This window comes from Strix aluco, chromosome 2, assembly GCF_031877795.1.
Source record: "Strix aluco isolate bStrAlu1 chromosome 2, bStrAlu1.hap1, whole genome shotgun sequence".
NCBI classification, from domain to species: domain Eukaryota; kingdom Metazoa; phylum Chordata; class Aves; order Strigiformes; family Strigidae; genus Strix; species Strix aluco.
The window spans coordinates 45,365,205-45,387,415 of record NC_133932.1 but is presented as its reverse complement, the minus strand read 5'-3'; the positions used below and the strand labels follow the sequence as shown (position 1 = coordinate 45,387,415).

General features: G+C 36.6%; 1 protein-coding gene across 8 annotated transcripts in view; it reads right to left on the bottom strand.

The window, feature by feature from the left end:
* The window catches only part of DMD (dystrophin), a 1,148,563-nt gene that overhangs the window by 890,539 nt on the left and 235,813 nt on the right, over nt 1-22,211 (bottom strand). For all 8 annotated transcript variants that reach the window (XM_074814589.1, XM_074814586.1, XM_074814591.1 and 5 more), the window contains exons 6-7: nt 15,678-15,850; nt 3,052-3,170 (exon numbers count right to left, since the gene is read on the bottom strand). In XM_074814589.1, coding sequence (XP_074670690.1) covers nt 3,052-3,170; nt 15,678-15,850 — 292 coding nt within the window. The remainder of the gene's footprint in view (nt 1-3,051; nt 3,171-15,677; nt 15,851-22,211) is intronic.

Sequence of the window (22,211 nt, the reverse complement as noted above, 5' to 3'; positions counted from 1 at the left end):
TCTTCAGATAACACCTGATTAATCACAATCTTTCCTTAGCTAATTTTGTTTAGAGCAAAGCTATAAGCAGGAAGACATACCACTTGCTATTTTTAAGAGGAACTTAGTAAGGTTGCATACTCTGAGAAGACATTATCATGCTTCATAGACAAGATACATGAACAAGACAATTTTGTCAAACTACTTTAGGACTTGTATAAAATAAGAATTTCTTAAGATGATGAAGGGACACAGAAAAACCTTTTATAGGAGATGCCTAGTGTTTTTGCCTGTGTTTTAAGACGCTTGCATCGTCAGTATAAATACAATTGTTTAGGGTAGGTTTTGTCAAGTTCACTTGCTTAAAAACTAAGCAAAGTGCTTGCTTTAAGATACGTTACTGATGTAAAAAAGCACTCTTAGTAGTCAATATAAGAGAAAAAAAGCAAGAACCATTGTCTCTGAATGAATCAAAAGTTTTAACTTCCACAACACAGCTTTTACAGTAAATACTTAAATATAGCCTGTATCTTAACCACTTTGGAGATTGAAATGGAGATCAAATTCTGAAACAGTGTTTTAAAAGCTGCTCAGGCGATACACTCAAAACATCAACAACCTCGGAAGCAAACGGACTACTTCTCATGGGACAGACTTGAAATATCAGCAACCTCAGAAACAAAAGAATTTCATATATAACCTAGAAAATCAATGTCTGGCTGAATAAAAATATTTACTTTTAAAAATGCAATTGCTAACACAGACTCCCTAGTCATCTGTTTCAAGAGGTATCAATCATCAGTAACTTCAGAACACAACCAAAAAAACCCAAATCCTTTTTTTGACTGCTGCATATGGTTGCAGAAGAGTAGGGCTTACTGAATATCAGCTTCCTTTCTACAAATTATTTTCAAAATATCAAGACAGCAAACATTTAATTAACAAAATCTAATTTTAAAGTGTTCACAAATTACATATGTGCTGTTTTGACAAATATTGTTACATGAAAATACTGTTTCACCACTGAATGCCTACTCCTTTTTTGTCCTACTACAGTAGCACTTTGCAGTTTTAAAGTTAACAGTGAGAGGAGAGAAGAGAATGTTGTTACACAATATGCTGTTAAGAGATATTTGAGTATCTAATTAGGAGAGGTAAAAAATATACAAAGTAAAATTACAGAAGTAGTATGCTGGAATTTTCAAACAAGATTCCTCACTTACTTACCTACCAGTAATTCTACTTTGCAGCCTAGGAATAGATTTATTATCATGAACAATATTGTAATGGTTTCACAAATTCATATGTTTTCAAATAGGTACAGAGTTTACTTTTTATTTGGAAAAGTTTGCAGCTTTTAATTTGTAGAGTTAAAAATCATAGGTGGCAAGCACCACAATTTACAACACTGAATAGCAAATAATTACAGCAGATATTTGGAAAACTACCAATGTTTAAGAGTTTTTCAGTTGTTGGCTAAACAACTGCAAGTATCTTTGCCAAAAGCAGAATAAAATGTCTAATCAGAAGTGACTTATGCATACAGAAAATAACTTATCCGCTAATCTATTTTAAGAAGAAAGTTCAACCAATTATAGCAAAGACTGCAACCATATCTATTCAGTTGTGCAACCCAGTTTTCAACTCCAATCTCATTCAGAGTTCACAAGCTGAATGTCATGCTTTAGCATGTAGAAAGCCTGTTCCTCCTCTAGTGGTTCACACAAGTTCAGTTCTAGAGATGAAAGATAGTGTCCTAGCAAGCCGTGCTGTACTGGTTTTACTGTGCATTCCTTTCACAAGTTGCACTACAGACACCCCATACATTTCTGGTACAAGGGGAACTATTTGACTGCAGACAAGATGGACACTCAGAGGCACACACAAAGCTTTCACCTATGAGGTGGCAAGTCCCTGTCCTTTGATTCAAATCTTACTTGCTGCTCCAATTCTGAGAACTGCTTGAGAGCCTCCTCTTTTAATTCTACACAAAGTATCACCTTCTTGAATTAAACCACCTCCTCTAACCGTTTTTTCACTCTACAAAGCAGTAAGGTTACAGAGCAGAGAGCTTTATGATGCTGAACTACATCATAAGCAGACAGTTTTTTCACATATTTCTCCTAGGGAAATACATGGGATACAGGTTATGAGTTCAATCTTGAGACACACCCTACTATATTTAAACATTAAGAGACCCGATGCTATGTTTTAGACTAATTTTCACATTATGTTAAATTCTGATTCTTCCCGTCATAAACTCACCACAAGGTGAGCTACTGAGAACAGCACAAACATAGAGAAAACTCCATTTATTAGTGGCTTAATAGGAAATTGCATGAAAATATAGCATATGGATCATGCTGTGGAAAAAGACAGTGTGTATATATACAAAGGCATACATAAAAAGTAAGTAAAATAGCTGTTCAACATCACATTGTAGTAAAGAACGTTTAAGAAATGTTCTCCAAGGGAAAATTACCTAGGCTCTCAGCAATTCAGAAAGTTGGGCAGAGAACATACAGAAATGGACAAAATTAAAAGGATAATGTGAAAACCAAGAAACTTTTCAAACATGACTGCATAAGGAAGTTCAAAAGACAGGTAAGACAAGTCTATTACGTATAAGACTAAATGATAGTGATATGAGTCATGTCATCCTGAATAAATTTCAACATACAGAAGATGTATAAGTCATATTTTAAAGATATGAGTATCTAGAATTCGAATACGCATTTTGGATATATATTAAAAGGTAATTTGACTCATGATCTTTCCAGAAGATATGAAAGCTGCAGATGCTCTAAAGCTTTGAAACAGAAATCAGCTACTTATTGAGATACCTTTAATTCAGTGCACACACATTAAACCTCTGGCCCCAAACCTGGAAAAAAATTGCTTTAGAGCATGTAAGGTAGTTCTTAAGATATTTCAATAGAGCACAAAGATAACATTAAAACATAAATAAACAAAGGATTTTGCTTCAGTTTATGATTTATCTTGCAAAACCTTAATCTAATGCATGGAAAAATTGATTTTTCATGTAGAGAAAAGAACATAATTTCTACTAACCTTCAGGATCAAGGAGTTTCTCTATGCCCAGATGTTGCCTGGCTATGTTGAATGCATGGTCTAATCGTTGTACAGGTGACTGCTGAGAAGCAACAGCATTCCAATCAAATAGGTCTGGTCTAAAGCAAATATAAGAGGAAGAGTAAATTTCTTCTTTTTTAGCATTAGATTTAATTACATTTTTCTATAGCTATCAGCTACTACTTTTTTATTTTCTTCATGAAAGAACTTGCAAAGTTCTGGAATGAATAAAGCTTGGTTTCTAATGGTTTTGCATCCTATATTCATTCATATCCATCACCATCACATTAATCACATTTCTTATTCTCCACTAAGTCCCAACAGCCTATAACCTCACTCCCCCAAACCTCCTGATTTCACCCATTGTGCTCTGCTCCTGTCACTGCCTAAAATGTCAGCAGTGGGCTTGCTCCCCTCTTCCAGTCCTGAAGAGTGCCTGGGTGAGAACAACCACGTGCTGTGGCTGTGCACACAGGGACTGGCTTGTGGCAGGACAAGCAGGAGAGATATCTGCTGAGATAATTTTGCAGTCTTCCTCCTCTCTCCAGCCACTAGATTTTCACTTCACTTCACTTCACTTACTATTTCAAAGAATGTAATTGCTTCTGAGATTACCAGCTTGTTGTTATATCCAATTGAAACCAGACAACAGGTTCAAAAATTCATGACCTGCCAATGTATGCAGTATAGATGCAAGTGCCACTTTTCTTACAAATACCTTTAAAAAATACACACTTTTCAGAAGAGTATAAAACTGTCTTCCATTCATAGGTTTTAGCTGATAGAAGCAAAAGCACTAGAACACTAAATGCTCTTGAAGAAAAAAAGACAGAATGACCAAAACTGAATTACAGCTCAGATACTCAATCTGAGGCTCTTGTATTACCAACTGCACTGTTTGCAATATAAATAATGTTGATACACTGTGATCTTTGGCATTTCATCTGAGAGTTATCCATTAGGATATCAGAATTTGTTATCAGGCATTCTGTAAAAAAAAGTTTAATCAGGTATTTTGTAATTAATGTGCATATAATATGAAGAAAACAAACTATACTATTTGTGACTTTGATAGTGTCCTAAATCAGAAAACATTTAAACGTATAATTTTATCTACAGATAAATTGAGTAGGTTATTTACACAAATTAAAATGTTGCAATTAGTTATGACAGATTTATTTACATTTTTATTAATTTTAAAAATTAATTTTAAACAGTCTCCCATAGTTATAGTAGATGGCAAAAACGCTTACTGCATCATACTGTACTAATGTCAAAAGAGCAAAGGAAAAATGCGATTTATGCAGTAGTAATTTCCCAGTTACCTTTGCTGTCCAATTTTTTTCTGAGAGGAGTGATTTACATAGTAACAATTAAGTTATTCTAAGGTATTTTGTTTCTCTATGCAGAGAATCTTAAATATTATTTAAAAATAGAGGTTTCTCGTTCCCACATACAGAACAACTTCAAAATATTAAATTTGGCTGTGGGCAGGATGGGGAAGGGAGAGGAACTTAGGTGATAATTTCCGTTTCTTGTCATGGATGCATTAAGTCCATGATCTCATAGACTGGTTTGTGTACTAAAACACAAGCATTTTCAAAATGCATATTATGTCTGCACATTTTTTCCATCCTCCTGGTAGTGGGTATGACTGGGATGGAGTTAATGTTCTTCATAGCAGTCCATATGATGCTGTGTTTTGGATTTATGGTTAAAACAGTGTTAATAACAAACCAATTGTTTGGCTATTGCTGAACTGTTCTTACACAGGATCAAAACCTTCTCTTTTCCCCATCCCCTCTGCCTCCCCCAGGCAAATAGGCTGGAGGTGGGCAAGAAGCTGGAAGGAGACCCAGCCAGGACAGGTGACCCAAACTGGCCAAAGGGATACTCAGAATCACAGAATCATCAAGGTTGGAAAAGACCTTGAAGATCATCCAGTCCAACCTTTAACCTAACACTGACAGTTCCCAACTAGACCATATCCCTCAGCGCTATGTCAACCCGACTCTTGAACACCTCCAGGGATGGGGACTCCACCACCTCCCTGGGCAGCCCATCCCAACGCCTAACAAACTGTTTTGTAAAGAAATACTTCCTAATATCCAGTCCAAACCTTCCATACTCCATACTATATAACTTGGTGAGCAATAAATACTTCTGTAAAGGAAGATGAGGGTGGGGGATTTTGTCTTCCAAAGTGGCTGCTGCTTGGAGACTGGCTGGGCATCAGTTTGCTTGTGGAAGATCCTGAGTTACTGCCTTTGCATCACTTGTTTTTCTGTTCTTCTTTCCTTCCTTCTTTTATTAAAGAGTCTCTATTTTGACTCATGAGTTTTCTTGCTTTTGCTTTTCCTATTCTCTTCCCTGTTCCGGGAGAGGAGGGGGAAAAGCAAGCAAGTGGTTGTGTGGGTGCTCAGCTGCTGACTAGGGTCAACCCACCACACTCCTACACCTTACACTACAGGCATATGGATATTCTTCAATTCTTTATTTTCCCCAAATTTAACACTTATTGGCTGGCATATGGCATAACATGCATAAGCTCATACATCAGATTTAGCAAAGAGAACACTATAGTAACCACAAAGCTATCTGTTATGACTTTCTTAAAAAGCTCTGCAAGGAAGTGTTGAACAAATACTACAGAGACTAGGGTGTAAAAAGATCATTCAGTGACAAAAGCTTTTAGGACAAGAAAAGAAAATAATTATATCTGAGGGACTATGTTCCCCCTCCAAATGTTTTTGCAGAAATTTGGTTTGAGTTCTAATCACACTTGTGCTGCTCAGACCAACACATTATGTCAACACAACCATGACTCATTTGGTGATACAAGATTTTATACACAGGAATATGCCTTATTCTAACCAGTCTGGACTTTACTGGGCAAGAACAATAACATTTAGAATTATTCATTGAGGAATGACACAATATTGTCTTATTCCTCTTGAAAAACCTCTCATTATTAATAATATCTTAGATGTTCAATTTCATCCAACTTCTCAATAGTGTAATCCAGGAGTATATTTTCAAATTAATGTGTCCAGATTGGCCACGATTATTACCATCACATCTTCTGTAGGGGTAGGATTCTCAATATAAGACACAGAGAAAATTACATTTTTTTAAAAAAAACCAAACCAAACACCCAAGCACTCATACAAATACAAAACTTTCAAAACCAAAGTTTCAGACAACGTCATGTTGTAGAACACCTTGGTTGAATTTTCATGCTTACTAGCTCCACTGCATATGCATTTTCCTGTGTAGAGCATACACAGCATCTCCCTTTCTACACTTACTATGAATGGCAAAAATTTGAACCTTCTGAGATACAGCTATAAAAGAGAAGTAGTAAGCTTCAGTAAGTCATTGACAGGTTTCTTCTGAATTTTTTTAGTATTGTACATAAAGAAGACAGCACAGATTCCAAGCCAACTTAAATGTATATAACCACCTACTGCAACTCAGCTGTGACAAGCATCAACTTAATTAAAAAAAAAATAAAAATTCAAAAAGCTCTCCTTAATCCAACAGCAATTTAACTTTCCTGATTTTCCATTTGCTGAAATAATACTTGACTATACACATTTTAGTAGCACCATGTATAGAATAAGTGTGTCATAATGTCAGCTTGGAGCATCAGCTTCTCAGTGCTATGTGTGTAGATGTTTCACTGGGTATATTTATGCTGCAATACTGCCAAGCATGATTGCAGGAGATATTACAGCCTAGAAGATTAAGAATTGTGTATATGGCAAATAGCTTTTTAAAATCCCTGAAACAATACTGAAACAGAATGTCAAATAACTATTATTAGCTTTCTAAGGAGTTCTAAATGCAGGGCTGAGCAGGTATGAAATAGTAGAGAAAAGAAATAAAATGGAATACTGATTTTCCACCTTTGTTTGCTCTCTCCATATTGTTCAAATTCTACAAAGAGAGAGGAAATCTGTTCTCACATAGTGAGCAGCCTGGTTCATGTCTGACAGGGAGTAAGCAAAGGAGACATAACTAGCAGTCTTCATTCCTCTCCCTGAATACATACAAGCATATGCATGTTCAAAGAAGTTAAAATTAACTAGAACATGTTGAACTCCATCTAGCCACTCACTGAGCAGCTAAAACAGCGCTGGTCTTGTATTAGTTTATGACAAGATCATGGAGAGCCAAAATTGAAAGGATTAAAAGCTTCAGTGAAGAAGTTTTATAGTGTAAAAATCAAAATTTATACGGAACACAAGGTACTTTTTGTACCTGCAGTACCTATAACTAGCAGAATGGAAAAACAACAAAAGAAAAAAGTGGAAAAAAAAAAAAAGCAAGGGAAAAACAAACGTGAAGTTTTTCAAAATACTTTTGCAAGGAAAATACTCACAAAGTATAAAAGGGAGTCTTTTTTTTTTTCCCAAACCAATAACATAATTTATGGTGGAAATAGATCAGACAAGGTAAGAAAATTGAATCTGGAATATACCAAGGCCAAACAAATACAGCCATACCTCTGTGTAGAAAATAAAGTCACGGAGAAGACAAACCACAGTTACTACAAAAACCAACAGGTTACCATCGAATTTAAAGCAAGAAACAAAACAAAACTCAGAGGCAGGAAACAACTGTCTAGTAAATTCATCCCACCACAATGCTCTGTTCCTAGCCACAGCCCCTATCAGCAATACACAGTTTCAAGACACATCTTCAAAGTTTACTCTTATTTTCCCCCAGAGACCACCTACTAAATCTTTGTCAGAAAGGGAAAGCTAACTTTCATCAGGGCAGCTATTGATATTATGACCAAATAACCCCCACAAGCATTTATAAGCAGTGAAGAAAAAGTAAACAGCATTTCTGATAGTTGGTTTATTTACTTACTAAACTCATTCAAATAAGCTTTTTCCATAGGAACCTGAAGTTAATTCATCTAAGATGCATATGACAGTGAAACCTGAAGAGGTAATGAATTTTGCAAGGGTGCACATGCAAGAAAAGTAAGAGAAACAAAACACACACTCCAGAGGGAGAATTCTGAAGGAACAAAGGGAAATATTTTGAAGATACTTTAACATCACAGGATGGATTGTTTTCATATCTTCAGAATTTCTGAAGTGACTCATTTCTACAGTATCACAAGTCTTTAAAACAGCAACCTGTATAACTTACATACCTTTTGGTAAAAAATATTTACACAAAGGTAAGTATGAACTTCACAAAAAAACACCATGCATGCTTTAATAGGCCATTTTCTTAAGCTGTATAAGGTTATAATGTTATAATCCAGCTAAGGTTATAATGCTATGAGAACTGGACTACAATAAAATAATTTAGCAAGAGAGAAACTTATAGATCTAATTTACAAAAAATTTCCATCAGTGTATGTAGAAAGGAGCCACATTTAGATCATAAAAGATACCATCTCCTTCTTAAGAGAAAAGTTGTGGTTTTCTTGTTGTTCTAACTTTATTTATACAAGAAAATCTTGTATATGTCTTCAGTACTCTCACAATTAAAAAAAAACAGGAACCAGTAACTAGCATGTAACCTAGTAACTTGTTACAACAAAAGTGTTTTCATACTTCTTTATATTATTGCTTTTACTTCTACTTTTCCTTTAACTTAATGAAGACAAACTTTTGCTTGTTCTAGCCAGGGACCTTTTTAAATTCCATTTTCCTTCTTCCCTCCCCACTCTACCACCATGAAGCAGAAACAGCTGCAGTTAAGTGCTCATTTCTAAGGCAGTCACCTGGCCTAAGTTCAAGCATTTTAAAGGAGCAAGGAGGAAGCTAATGAATGCCACTTGTTCCCACTTCAAAATCCTGATTAAAGGGCTAGGGGAAAAAAAAAGAAAAAAGCATCAGCAAAGTTAGAGGAAAGAGGCAAAGCTCCCTCTGGCACCCATCTGGAGGAAAAAGATTAAAAGAAGTAAATGGGGAAAGCTCTCTGTGATCTGGAGCCTGAAGTAGGGAGAGTTTCAGCTGTAGCAGGACTGATCTCTCTTCCTTAGCAAAACACTAAAGTTTCCATATATTCCTAGGGTGATGGTGCCACTCCACAGCTGCTGCCATGTTTATTCAGTTCAATGCAGAACATACCATTCAAGGTGTCTTACTCCAAGTTTATCGTTGTATTCTGAAAATTCACACCCCGGGCTCACTGATGTGCCCTTGTAGCTTTGCCAGGTAACCTGTGCTCCACTGCTTCTCACACTCATCATTAAAAACAATTGCTAAAGAGCCTAAATGTCCATAGAGAGATGGTGATGATACAAATGGGAATATCTACTCAAAGTAACCCTTTGTAAAATGACAGAAAAAGGGCATTAGAAATACCTGATCAAAATAAAACAGTCAGTCGTAAGCAAGTGAATGGTGGGTTGAAGGACTATGAGAGATAAAGCTTCCCACTGAGAGTACTGCTTTCACAGTGTATTATGTCTACGTAGTTAGTGCTTCATGCTAGTCTCTTACTTTCTTTTAATCCCTTCAAGGAGGTGCAGAGAATATTCATCCTGATGCAAATTCCACGCTACTGTTTGAACCCCTTAAAAAAAAACCCAACACAAACCAACCAAAAAGCCACCAAAAAGCATCACTGAAAACAATATACAAGAAAAATGAAAATATCACCACTTAAAGGATAGAGATTGGTTTGATTTTGTTTCTTATTTAAGGCATGCAGTTATTCCATTATTATCAACCATCAAAGTAAAAGGAACCATATTAGATCTTTTTGATGATTCACATAAAGCCAGTATCCTCTCCTTAATAATAGCATTTAAGCCTTCCATGTCTCAGAAATTTAAGGAATTTCAGAGTTGGAGTCATTGTGCTTGTGCACATATATTCTTGTGGGAATTCAACAAGGCTGCCTTAACTCTTTTTCCCTCCATTTTTGAGGGTTTTGCACCTGAACCATGAAAGAGGGATCATTTAGTACTATCTAGGATGTTTTTGGAGGGCAGATACTTAAAATATAACAATGGTATAAATGGAAGAAAGATCAAGGTATAACAACTTTCCAATGTGTTTATCCCTTGACAATGAGGGCCTTAACTATGACTATGATGAATATAATGTTATTTTCTGTAATGCAGTGCCTGTCCTCAAATGTTTCACACAATCACTCAGCCTGGACACTTTATGGTGAAACAGGTAAATACTATTTAGCAATCAAACTGAATGACATACTTAGAAAAGCACAGAAGCGTGCTGTAAGAGAGGCTGGGGGTTGTTTTTTTATTTTCCTTTTTAAAGATCAGATGGACACATGGAACATATTGTTAGTAGCAAATCCAGAGTGTGTTAATGTCAAACCCAAGAAGAGATGTAATTCTGTCTCCCATCTTTATCTACTCAATTGACTTCCTCCTGCTATTCTTCTCCTTTCCCCTCCCCAACCCCAAAAGGAGCTGCCCACAAAGCTAGTGCAACAAAAATGTAACACGGGCTGTAAATTTAAGCTGAACATGAAACTTCAGCTATCCTGTTGAAGGATAAATCAAAGACATAAAATTACTGTAAACATAAGATTATTTATTTTAAAGTTTATATGTATTTCCTTCAAAATTATTTGCCAATATCTGCTGTGAGCTGCAAAAAATTATGTTTGCAAAAAAGTTAATTTCCCTGAAAACACAGTAAAACAGTGTGACTAAAAAAATCCTATTTACTGTATGTCGTGTTTTCTGAAAGTAGAATGCTAATTAGATCTATTTCTACTAGTTTACAACTTAAACATTTGAGTGCTCAGAAAATATTTCAGATGAGGTAATATAGAGACTACAGTATAGTGTATATTTTGATGCAGTTATAAAAAAAGGCTTGAATTGTTTTTAAAAGAAAAATCTAATTGTAAAAATATTAGTGTGGTTTAGATACGCAGTAGGACTAACCACAGCATGTAGTAACTGATCTTAATAACCCTCTGCTTTATGACAAAATACCATTCTTAACTTTATACCATAAAAGTATTATGAGACACTGTTTTCAAAAGCAAATAAAATAGGACTGAGTTTAGAAAAGAAAATTTAATGTTTGCATATTGTGAGAGACTGATTCCTATAGATGTTAAAAAGAAATTACTTTAATGCTACCAGGAAATCTTCCCTCGCTTTCAGAGAGCCTATATACTATGGAAAACTTTGGCTAGCATAATTCTTTCAATGTTGGAGATATTTTTGTTTGTTTTATTGGTGGCTTTTTTGGTAGCAGACAGTCTAGGAATAGTGCTAAAATTGGCAAAAAATACATGCACCAGGTCCACCGTATGAGTTCATTATCATACCTGATTTTCAAACTATTGCTAGCCTTTTTGTGACTAATTGTGCTTCCATTCCTGGGAACATCTAAATGTGACAAAGACTGCACACAAATTACAGCCTGAGAGTCAATGTAGAAGGCTTATGGCTTACCTCTGAAATACACCTGAAGGAAAGGCTAAGCTCAGACTTCAGTCAAAAGGAGAAGCTACAATTTGCAGTAAAGACTATTTTTGACAATTAAATCATCAAAGCCTTTTAAGTTCCAGGAATGATGAACATATGTTTTAAATCTTTAAAAATGAAATTTTCCACCAATGTATTTTCTATAGATACTAGATTAGTTCCTAAGTAATCATAAAGACAACTGTAGCTGTTCTGACAGTTAGAGCAACAAATCCTTGTTCTTCTTCAAGAGCCTTTTTCAATATAAAAATTGTTGGGAGATAGAGAGGTACTGAAAGGTATTATAGAAAGGGACAATAATGAAGGAGGAAAAACAATGGAAAAAGTGAATTAATGAAATACAGAGGAATAAACTCAGAGGAAGACAGGAAAAAAAAGTGAATATCTGGACCAAACATTATGGACAACAAGGAAATGGAAGAGAAAGAAGTAGAACAGGAGAACTGGAGTAACAGAAAATCAAAGAGGGAAAACAGGAGCTAAATTCAAAAGTGCCTGTCTTCAGAAGGCTTGTCATTCTATATATGTAAACCACAAAATATTAATAAAGCATAGGATGTGTAAGACCAGGTTTCTCTGAGATTTCATGTAAAGCAGTGTTGATCAACTTTTCTCAAGTGTATATTCACAGTCTTCTTTAGGCATGAAGCCAAGACACCCTGACATCCAACAAGTAGGTACCTGCATTTCAGAGTGACTAAATTAGGTGTAAACGCTTCTCAGAGAAGGCTTTTTGTTCTTATAGGATAGAGCTAGGTGATCCTGAACACTCAGAGTGTCTTAGTGTACCTATTTTATTGATTGAATCTTGAAGGGCAATTCAGTGCTCCCGCATACTAAACATGAAGTGTAAAGTCACCAAAAATCAACATAGAGGACACACTAAGCACAGAGGTTCATCTTAAAAATGCCTGACTTGGGGCTTCAGAGAACATTAGGTCTTCCTCTGAGACTTTTGCAGAATAACTTAGTGATTAAAGTCCAGAAGACGACAACTGGTGTGCCTTGGAGTCTTGGAGAATTGCCGCAGGGAATCTGAATCCACACTTGCCATTTCCCAGATGAGTGCACTAACTACTGAGGCAAGAGACAAGACTTCGGTGGAGTAGTTCTTTTTCACTTCTACTGAAGATAGGCTCACTGTGCAGAAAGCTATGCAAGATCTATGGCAGCAGACACAAGCAGAGTAAAAGCGAACTTAAGTTTTGCAGCCCTGTTTTAGAAAACCTGAATAAAGTGCATAAATTGTAGTGAGCAGGAAATGAATGTTCACCACTGGTGAACTTTGCACTGAAATGAACACATCAGTGCATAAAGTATGACAAATAGAGATTTGTCTAGGCAATCCCAATGTGGCTTAGGCAGGCAACTGCCTTCCCCAACTAGGGACTGCTCCTGAATAAGAGCCTCTGTTCAGACTTCTGGAGCTCTTCTTACAGAAAGGGACAAAAAGGAATTCCCAGTTACTGATTTCAGACACTGGATGATATTATACGGTCCTGCAGAGCATGCAATCTGAATATCTAAGTATCAGATACCCTAATCAGGAAACAGGCAGTCTGATACTGTGTCTAGGTGAAAAGATACTGTGTCTAGGTGAAAAGACCTGCACTGATTTGCTGAAAATTAAATCAAGGTAGTTACAATGGCATAGAGTACTACTAGTTTTAGCCTTTGAGTCTACAGTAATAATTAGTTATTCAATATAATTTCAGCATAACTATATTTTGGCATTTTTGAAGTGAAGTATTTTCCCTCTGAGGTGTATCTATTTTTTCTTTTCCACCTGTATCCAATGCAACAGAGGCAGAACTGTGCCACCGAAAGTAGTAGGAATCACTCAGTCCTTTTTGTATCACAGCGTTCCTGTGTGACTCAAGTAACCTGGTGTTTGAGTTAAAAACACCACTTTCCCACTTAATAAGGCTGTGTATAGAAAAAGTTTTAGGAAGACAAAAAGGTATTCATGCCTACAGAAATTATGTGTAAGCTCCCACACTGCAACAGAGCTTCTGTGAAGGTGAGTAATGCAGACAGAAGAGTATCCCACACAAAGCTTTTTTTTTAAAAAAAGAAAAATCATCTGCAAGTATGGAATCAGATCTTTAGAAAGAAACAGATTGATTGATTACTACAGGATAATTGCATTCTTATATTCAGGTCCATCAGAATGAAACCACTTATGAAATGAGAGACAAAGCAAATTAAAATGAGAAATTATCATCAGCAGAAATAACAAAAAAAGTAGTTTAGAGAGTGTTTGAATGAAAAACAACCAAACCACATTTTCATGAATGACCAGTGAATAAAGTAGTTATCAAAAGGTAGTGACTTAGTCACTATATTTTAGTTCTTTTCTTATTTAGCTCCCCAAACACAGTTCTCTTAATACCTGCATAAACACTTGCATCAACACAAAGAAGATGTGAGCATATCAATGGCAGAGTAACAGCAGGATGGTGGAAAAGCCAGTTGTTAATGTGTCCTGGTTTAGCCAGGATAGGGTTAAGTTTCCCCAGCAGTTGGGGGAAGCTCTAGCAGGGTTATTCATATACCATGCTGACCTCACCTCCCGGCACTTTAGCGAGGGAAGAATCAGTGAGGGCAGCCGGTCCTCTCACTGCTGTATCAGTACATACCTCGTTCTGTTCATTGTTATTACTGTTATTATTATTGTTATTGTTGTTGTTTGTTGTGTTGCTGTTGTATTGTTGTATTAAACCTCTCCTTATCTCAGCCCTGGGGCTTTGTATTTCACTCCCTTTGTGGGGGAGGGGCATCGGCCATGTGGTCTCAGACCTCGACAGGGACTAAACCATCACATAATGTTATAAATACTGAACGCAGGTGAAAGACATACACAAAGCCCTTTAAAAGTATAATAAATTCTTCTTTAAGATAATACCTCATTCCTAACATTACAAGCAAACAACAATTGTAATTGAAAATTCCTGGACCCTAGTTCTGTCAGATCTACTCAAGGCTCCCAGGTATATACAAGGTGAAAAAATGGACTCACAGCAAGAGTTGCCTACTGTGCCTGGGATGGTAGTGTAAGGCATAGCCACTGTAAATGGCTGTCAGTGTTAGTCTTCGGACTACAACAGCAGTAGACTTAATCAAAGTTTTATTCAGAAACTAATACATGAGCCAGTGAAAATTTTGGAAAGAAATATCTGCAACTCTTCACTGCTTAAGTTGGAAGGCATATATTGTCTCAGACTATGCTTTTAGAAGGATTTTGCTTTATTTTATGCCTTTAATGCAACTAAAAAGAAATGGCCTGACTTGTATTAGTATCTTGTAAATCCCTGTTGTCTCTTACTAAACAGAACATACCCATTTAGCTGTCCAAAAACTCAACTCACTGATAATTTGGAGCAGTCAGCCACCTTGCAGGACAGCCCCCTTTAGGAAGGAAGTATAGAAGTAGAAGAAGACAGATCAGAAGGATTAGCACATTGGAAAAATAAGTGCTGCTTTAAAACTAGTAGTGGCAAGAACTAGACCTTTAGGATAGATTGACTTGCACACCTTCCTTAAGCCAAGTACACAGAATCCCCAGAGGACTCTGAATCTCTACAGGTAGAGTTTTATACAGCATAGACTAGAACAAGACAACTTCTGAGAGAGAGTGAAAACTCAAATCAGATAGCAGAACAACATGAAAGGTTTTGAAAACGAAGGCTACCTTCTCCAGCTGTGTCCTTTAGAGGCAAATCCATACTTTCAGCCCAGCAACCATCAGAGGCTTTCAACAAATGCTACATTTTCCTCTAAGTCCCCACAGGAAAATCTCCTTCTCCCACTAGGACAACGTCAAAGGCTTGGTTTTGGATCTATTCCTTGCTCTTCTCAAAAGTTCCCAAGCCTGTACTCCTTCAGACTATCTACTTGGTATATACACTGAGATTCCAGAAATGGATCTGAACTGAGCATATTCGGTTGTGCTGTGAAAAGTTCAGACCCCCTCTCTCAAGAGGATTCAGACTGACAACAGAGACAGCACCCAGGTCAAAACAAACAGGCAGATATTTAAAAGAATGCTGAAGCATCCACACAGGAAGCAGCTAAAACCCTCACATAATAGATTCACCATCCTCAAGCCCTGTTACAGCCATCTGTTACAAGCTCACTGAAAAGTTCCTTTTCCTACCTGTGACTGTGGAGGAGTGCATTGAAAGCCAATCCATCAGACCAGCTACTGGTGAAATTGATAACATTGACCTGTGGATAATTACGAGTTGATTGGCGGACCCAGCTCAGCAGAATCTTTTCACTGTTTGTCTGCTGCAGTCCAGCCATGATGTTTTTCATTACATCTTTGACCTGCAATAAGAGACAGAATTTCATCAATGATTTAACTTACTGATTAAATCTGACCTTTTTTTTGGACACAAAAAATCCTTCAGGTGCCTAGATTTAAGCCTTAAAGAAAAACCTCTTAAGTAATTACAGAACATACTTGGTGTCAGAGTGTAATGATAGCAGTACAAGTCTGAATGCATAAAGACAACTGATACTGATTTGTTGGTCACCACTGCTGATGCATTCAGTACATCCATCCCTGTGCCATATGAAGCATTCCGTGTATGAACAGAGAAGACACATTTGTTTGCATCACTGATGGAAACAGAGTTCATTCAAACTAAGTACTTCTTCTTGTGGTTTTCTTTGGTCTGGAAATATACCCTTAGTTAATATGATACATTATAGCAAAAGCTGATAAAACAATGAAAAACGTTCTTCTCTCATTGTCAGAGTTGAAATAAGTACCAAGTCAAAATAAAGGTGCTCAGTGCAGAGTCTATAATATTTTTGACTTAAATGTGCAAACTATATTTGCATACATGCACTTGGATGAACAGTGAATTTCACTGCATGCATTAAAAGAGTATTGTATATGTTCGACTTTAAAATGTTTTTTAATGATTAGTTAATATTCCTCTTTCATTAGAGAAAGCTCAACAACCTGCAGTTATTATTTTATGAAAAGCCATTAATCCTGAGGACTTCTAAATATATTAGCCTGGAGTTTGACATAATGCAGTCAATTATATATTTCTTAGCAACTTCTTTACTAGTGAAAGAGCACCCCAAACTTCTATTAAGAAGTCTAAAACTTATTTTCCTGTAAAGTAATCCCTTTTAAATAATTGCTTCCGCCATATATCTTGTAAAGATTAGCAGTTCTTTTAAATACTCCCTAAGATATAACTAAACCATAGAGTTGCTTATTGTTGCTTATTCAGTTATGGAGTATATAATTTCATTGTAATTCACCACTTGAATTGCTCTGCTGCCAGTATTAGTCTAACAACATTCAGTGCAGAAGCTACTTTATGATAAAGGATAGACCACTTTGAAATTGTAAAAACCATAAAATAACATGCAGAAGATATAATCTCAAAGAATAATCAAAACAAAACAAAACAAATTACTAAAATACTGCAGAAAAAAAACCAGATACCATTTTATTGTTCAGTCTGGCAAGTTGTTTGCTAGTTTCACAGTCATTAATTCAATCATTTGAATAAGTGAAGACATGAATTACTGAAAGAATGTCCTGTTTTTACATCTCAGATGCATACTGCTCAAAGAGCATCAGTGTCTCCAATTTTCCTTTTGAGAGAGGTATAAAGTTAACTTCATATATTTTTAGTTTCTGAGATGGGAAGAGAAAGTGTTCCTCTAAATTTCATGGGACATTCCTGTCTTTAGTCTAAGATTCTAATTTGCATTTGTAATGAAAAAGAATATAAAATTCTGTCAGATAAGAATAGCAGCATTTTATAGTTGCCTCCATTTCTACATCAGGAGACAGAAAGTAAAGAGTTTAAGAAAACTATGAAATATACCCTTTAGTTTTGCTTCATATGCTCCTTAGTTTTTCTGAGTGGGTATTTTGAGTTTCTCGTTAATATTTTTAGTATGGTGGATGGAAAACTGAGTATGAGCCAGCCAACCATATCCTGGGCTGCATCAAGAAAAGTGTGGCCAGCAGGTCAAGCAAGGTGATTCTCCCCCTCTACTCCACTCTCATGAGACCCCACCTGTATCCAGCTCTGGGGTCCCCAACATAAGGACACGGACCTGCTCGAGCAGGTCCAGAGGAGGCCATGAAGATGATCAGGGGGCTGGAGCACCTCCTTTATCCAGACAGTCAGAGAGAGTTGATGTTGTTCAGCCTGGAGAAGAGAAGGCTCCAGGGAGACCTTATAGTGGCCTTCCAGTACTTAAAGGGGGCCTACTGGAAAGATGAGGAGGGACTCTTTAGCAGGGAGTGCAGTGATAGGATGAGGGGTAAAGGTTTTAAACTGAAAGAAGGTAGATTTAGATTAGATGTAAGGAAGAAATTCTTTGCTGTGAGGGTGGTGAGACACTGGAACAGGTTGCCCAGAGAAGTGGTGGATGCCCCCTCCCTTCCAGGGGGCCAGGTTGTGTTCAAGTGTTCAAGGCCAGGTTGGACGGGGCTTTGAGCAACCTGGTCTAGTGGAAGGTGCTCCTGCCCATGGCAGAGTGTTGGAACTAGATGATCTTTAAGGTCCTTTCCAATGAAACCAGTTCTATGGTTCTATGATTATTGAGAGCTGCCAAAGTAGATTTCATAATTCAACAAGAAGTTAAGAGGTTTGACTCCTGTATTTCCAGGCAAAAACTCTTCACTACTATCAAAATATAAATTTTTGTTTTTCATGAATCCAGGTGCTAAAAAGAAGAAAACTTTTGAGATTAGCATATATTTCACCAAACTTAAGAAATATGGAAGACTAGAAAATATTGAAATTATGGTAATGGAGAATTATCCAAGCCAGGATTTCATTGTTCATTTTGGATTTTTATCATGTACTTACATTTACAAATGCAGATTTATATGAATAAGTAAACTGTAACATATGAAAAATACAACACACATTTGTATAAAAGGATAGATGAATGAATGCAGAAATACAAGATTTAGAAATATAAAAGTTCGTAACATGTAGAAAAGATCAAGTGTTTGTGTCGACATTAACATACCAGAAAGGAGCAGTAAGTATGACCAAAGGAAATTAGGCGAAAACAATTTAAAAAAGGGCTGTCAGGAAGGCAATTATTCAAAAGAATCCAGATGATAGTTTTCCTTTTGATTTAAAGAGACAAAGTCAAAACCAGCATTTATTTCTACTTTTGAGTAAATGAATACAAAACAGTTTCAAACTCATCTCGTTGAGTTTAACTTGCTGTCAATCAATACAGATTTACTCTCATTTTCCTGCATTTCTCTGCAGCAGTGAAGACTGTTAAATTTATGGTTTTTTGTTGTCTCCTAGAGAATGCTGGCATTTAAAATAACAAAGTAAAAGGGTCTGATCTCATCCTGAAAGCTGAGGTCACTTCCTATTCAGTGAGAAATGGTGGAAAACTCCACTTCTACAACCTTGTCCTCCCGAGTGCCCAGAGGGGCTTTGCGATCCCTCGACACCCACCTGGCACCTCAGCAGCACTACGCAGCACCATACCGTGCTGTGCCATGCTGTGCCGTGCCATGCCATGCCACTGCAGGCACAGCACCACGCTGCCCGCAGGATGGCTGGGCCCTGAAGCAAGATCAGCATCTGAGCGGAAAAGTGCTGGCTGACATTGAGGTTAGAAAGAAGCTTTTTGAAGGCTTCTTGGTTAAGATATACTGTTCAGAAACAGTAGTATGTACAGATGTGTTCACATCAGCCTGAAGATCTTTTGGATGGATAAGCTCCCTTAGCATCCAGGCTCAAAAACTACGGCCATTTCAAAGTGTCTAGTAGGCTCTGCCTCTTGCTGTCAAATGATAAGTTGACCTCTGATAGTTATTTCTTTGTTACCTCTCCTTTTTAATGCAGCATATCCTCACAGGAAACAAAGCTTTAAGGTGTAAGAAACTGACTTTTGGAGAATAGAAATACTTGCTCTTCCTGGGGAATGGACCTTTGCTACAGCAATAAGAAAAGATTCAGTTTTGAATAGAAGGGGGGGAAGGGCAACACAACATGCACACTGCAATATAGAATGTTTTTCCACTCTTAAGAGTCTTTGTCAAATGTAACAGTTCAGAAATTAATGGATTGGTTTGGGTTTTGCTTAAATGTTAATGTTGCAGTGAGGCTGGGATCACAGAACTGTGAGAAAGAGGGCAGCAGCTTCAAGGAAATAGAAATTCTGATAGATTAAATACCATAAAGAGCTTTGTCAGCGGGTGCTCAACTCAGAATGATGGTTCAATTTCAATGAAACTTTTAATAATAATCTGAAAAAACAGGCTAGATAAGAAAGGACACAATCACCACAGGGGCTATGGAAAGCCACAAGATTTCTACTGAACAAAAATGAGAGTGGCAAGAATAGTCAAATCTTGTCTACTGCAATGCTCTACCACTGCCTCTCCTCAAAGAGACTGTTGATATCCACTCGGACTGGTACTGCCTCATTATTCCCTTCATGCACCTTTCTTCTACCATCTCTTTTTTTTTTTTTACATTTTACACAAAGCAATTGATATTTTTGTAAGAGACAGTCTTGTCATATGTAAGTACAGTTCTGTCCTAATGTAGTCCTGACTGCAGGATGTGAAACTGGAAAAAGTTTCTTGCCTGTTCATCTGCAACTAACTGTCCACACAACTCACATTTGTTTTTTTTTTTTAACATGCAGGCAGACAGACTTCCTCTAAGTGACTCTTCTCAGGACTGCAATTTCTTGGAATCAGAAAGTGAAAGGATTTGCAAAAGCAGGATTGCACCATCAAACACTAACTGCAACAGTAAAATGCACTAAATCAACTATCCTGTGTAGTATTATTTATTTTATTAGGCCTCCCACAGACTACAAATAATTATAATAGTCTTGATAACTTATCATAGCTAACGAGATGCTTTACCCAACTGGAGACAACTGGCAGATACATTTGGTTGCCCTGAATCCATAATTTAGTCTTTAACAACAGCTTGTTGTGCTTCCAGCTGCTTAGTGCCAAGAAGAATCTGTGACAGGCAAAATGGTACCAACAGGAAGAAGCACCCTTTCATAAGAAACTTGTTTCACCAGAAGTGCTGTCAATATGTAAGACAGTACCAACATATAAACAGGGCAGAACAATCATCAACATATTCTAGATCATGCAAATCACTTCAAAACTTGAAAGAAAATCTGGAAAAGAACAAAGATTTTCTCCACGGATCTGTAAATAAGCAAACTCACTTTGAAATGTTCCAGTCCTTTGAGGGAAATAAGCAGCAAACCAATATCTCCTGAGTTTTCTTTAAAAAGAGAAAAGCCCGAGTACAAATCTGGCTTTATATTATTTGTTAATTATTCATCATTATGCAACAGAAACAGGGTTATTATATAATAATGTTTTTTCTTGCCAACCATGCTATAGTTACTCTTTAGAAAATAAACTGAAATTGAATTCTAGCCAGATTAGAAATTTATTTACAAAATTTTGAATAAAAAGAGAAGTCCAGAACATGCAGGTCACTTCCTTTCAGTAATCTATGAATAGAACAAACTGAAACACAGAAATCAAAGCATAGACTAAACATGGACTGAATCATTATGACTATGCTGAGAAAGTGTCACAGCTTTAACCACTGCTTTGTAAATATGATCCCTGGACTTTTCACACATGGGTAGTTCTGCTGAAGTCACGGGTTCCATTACAGCTGCTTTCACAGTTATCACTAGGCTCAAGATGAAGCTTGAAATGAATCACCTACATACTGCAAGCAAGTGGTACTCTAAGAGCACGTCTGCTGCCAAATACCTCACCAGACTATACCATGGAACGCGTGTGTCACACTCAGTGTATGTGCAAGTATGCGCTAAGAGGAATGGTGGGAAAAGCTGAAAGAAAAATTAATAAGTACACAGCTAATACAGGTTTAACACTCTGCTTCAGGATAAAACATGAACAAATCAAAATATGGATTTGACCATGAGTAGTCATCTCAGTTCATAATTCATACAAATTAAAACACAGTAATTCAAGGATTATTGGTAAAAGTTGCACAGCTAGGTTTCATATTCCATCTGCTCCTAGTAATTTAGAACAACATTATGCAATTAAACTAGGAATATTGGAATGGGAGACAAAGGAAGAAGTGATTTAACTATTTGCAGCTTTTCTCTGTTGCTTTCATTACAAGATGTCCTGTAAAATTAGGAAAAAAAAAAAAAAAAAGGTTCCCTACTTCAATTATAGAAATGTTCAGGTTTTAATATAGAGTCTTTAAGGCTTCGTTTCCCACCATCTTTACTTGTAATGCTACGAAAAACTTGTAGATTATTGCTTGGGGAATAGAGTCAACACAAATGGACAGACTCTTAGCCCAGATTCATACAAACACACAGACTCAAGACATATAGATGCTAGTTCTTTTGGAATTTTTATTTTACTGCTGTCTCAGAATTTGTTTACTTAAGTGTCCCATTCTACCATGCTGGTTTTTACGAGATCTATATCATAATCTTCCCTTTCTATCTAAAGAGAAAGGAAGCTAAATGAGCCACATCTGCTTCAATAAATTGTCAGAGTGGCAGCTTTTTAGTGTTCTAAAACTAGTTCTTATCAGGATGGGTCAGCAGTGAAAAGCAACAAATGTGATTATTTCATTTAAATATAAAAGTCCCTCTTTCTAAGATACTAAAAAGAAAAATAACTATGAAAGCTATA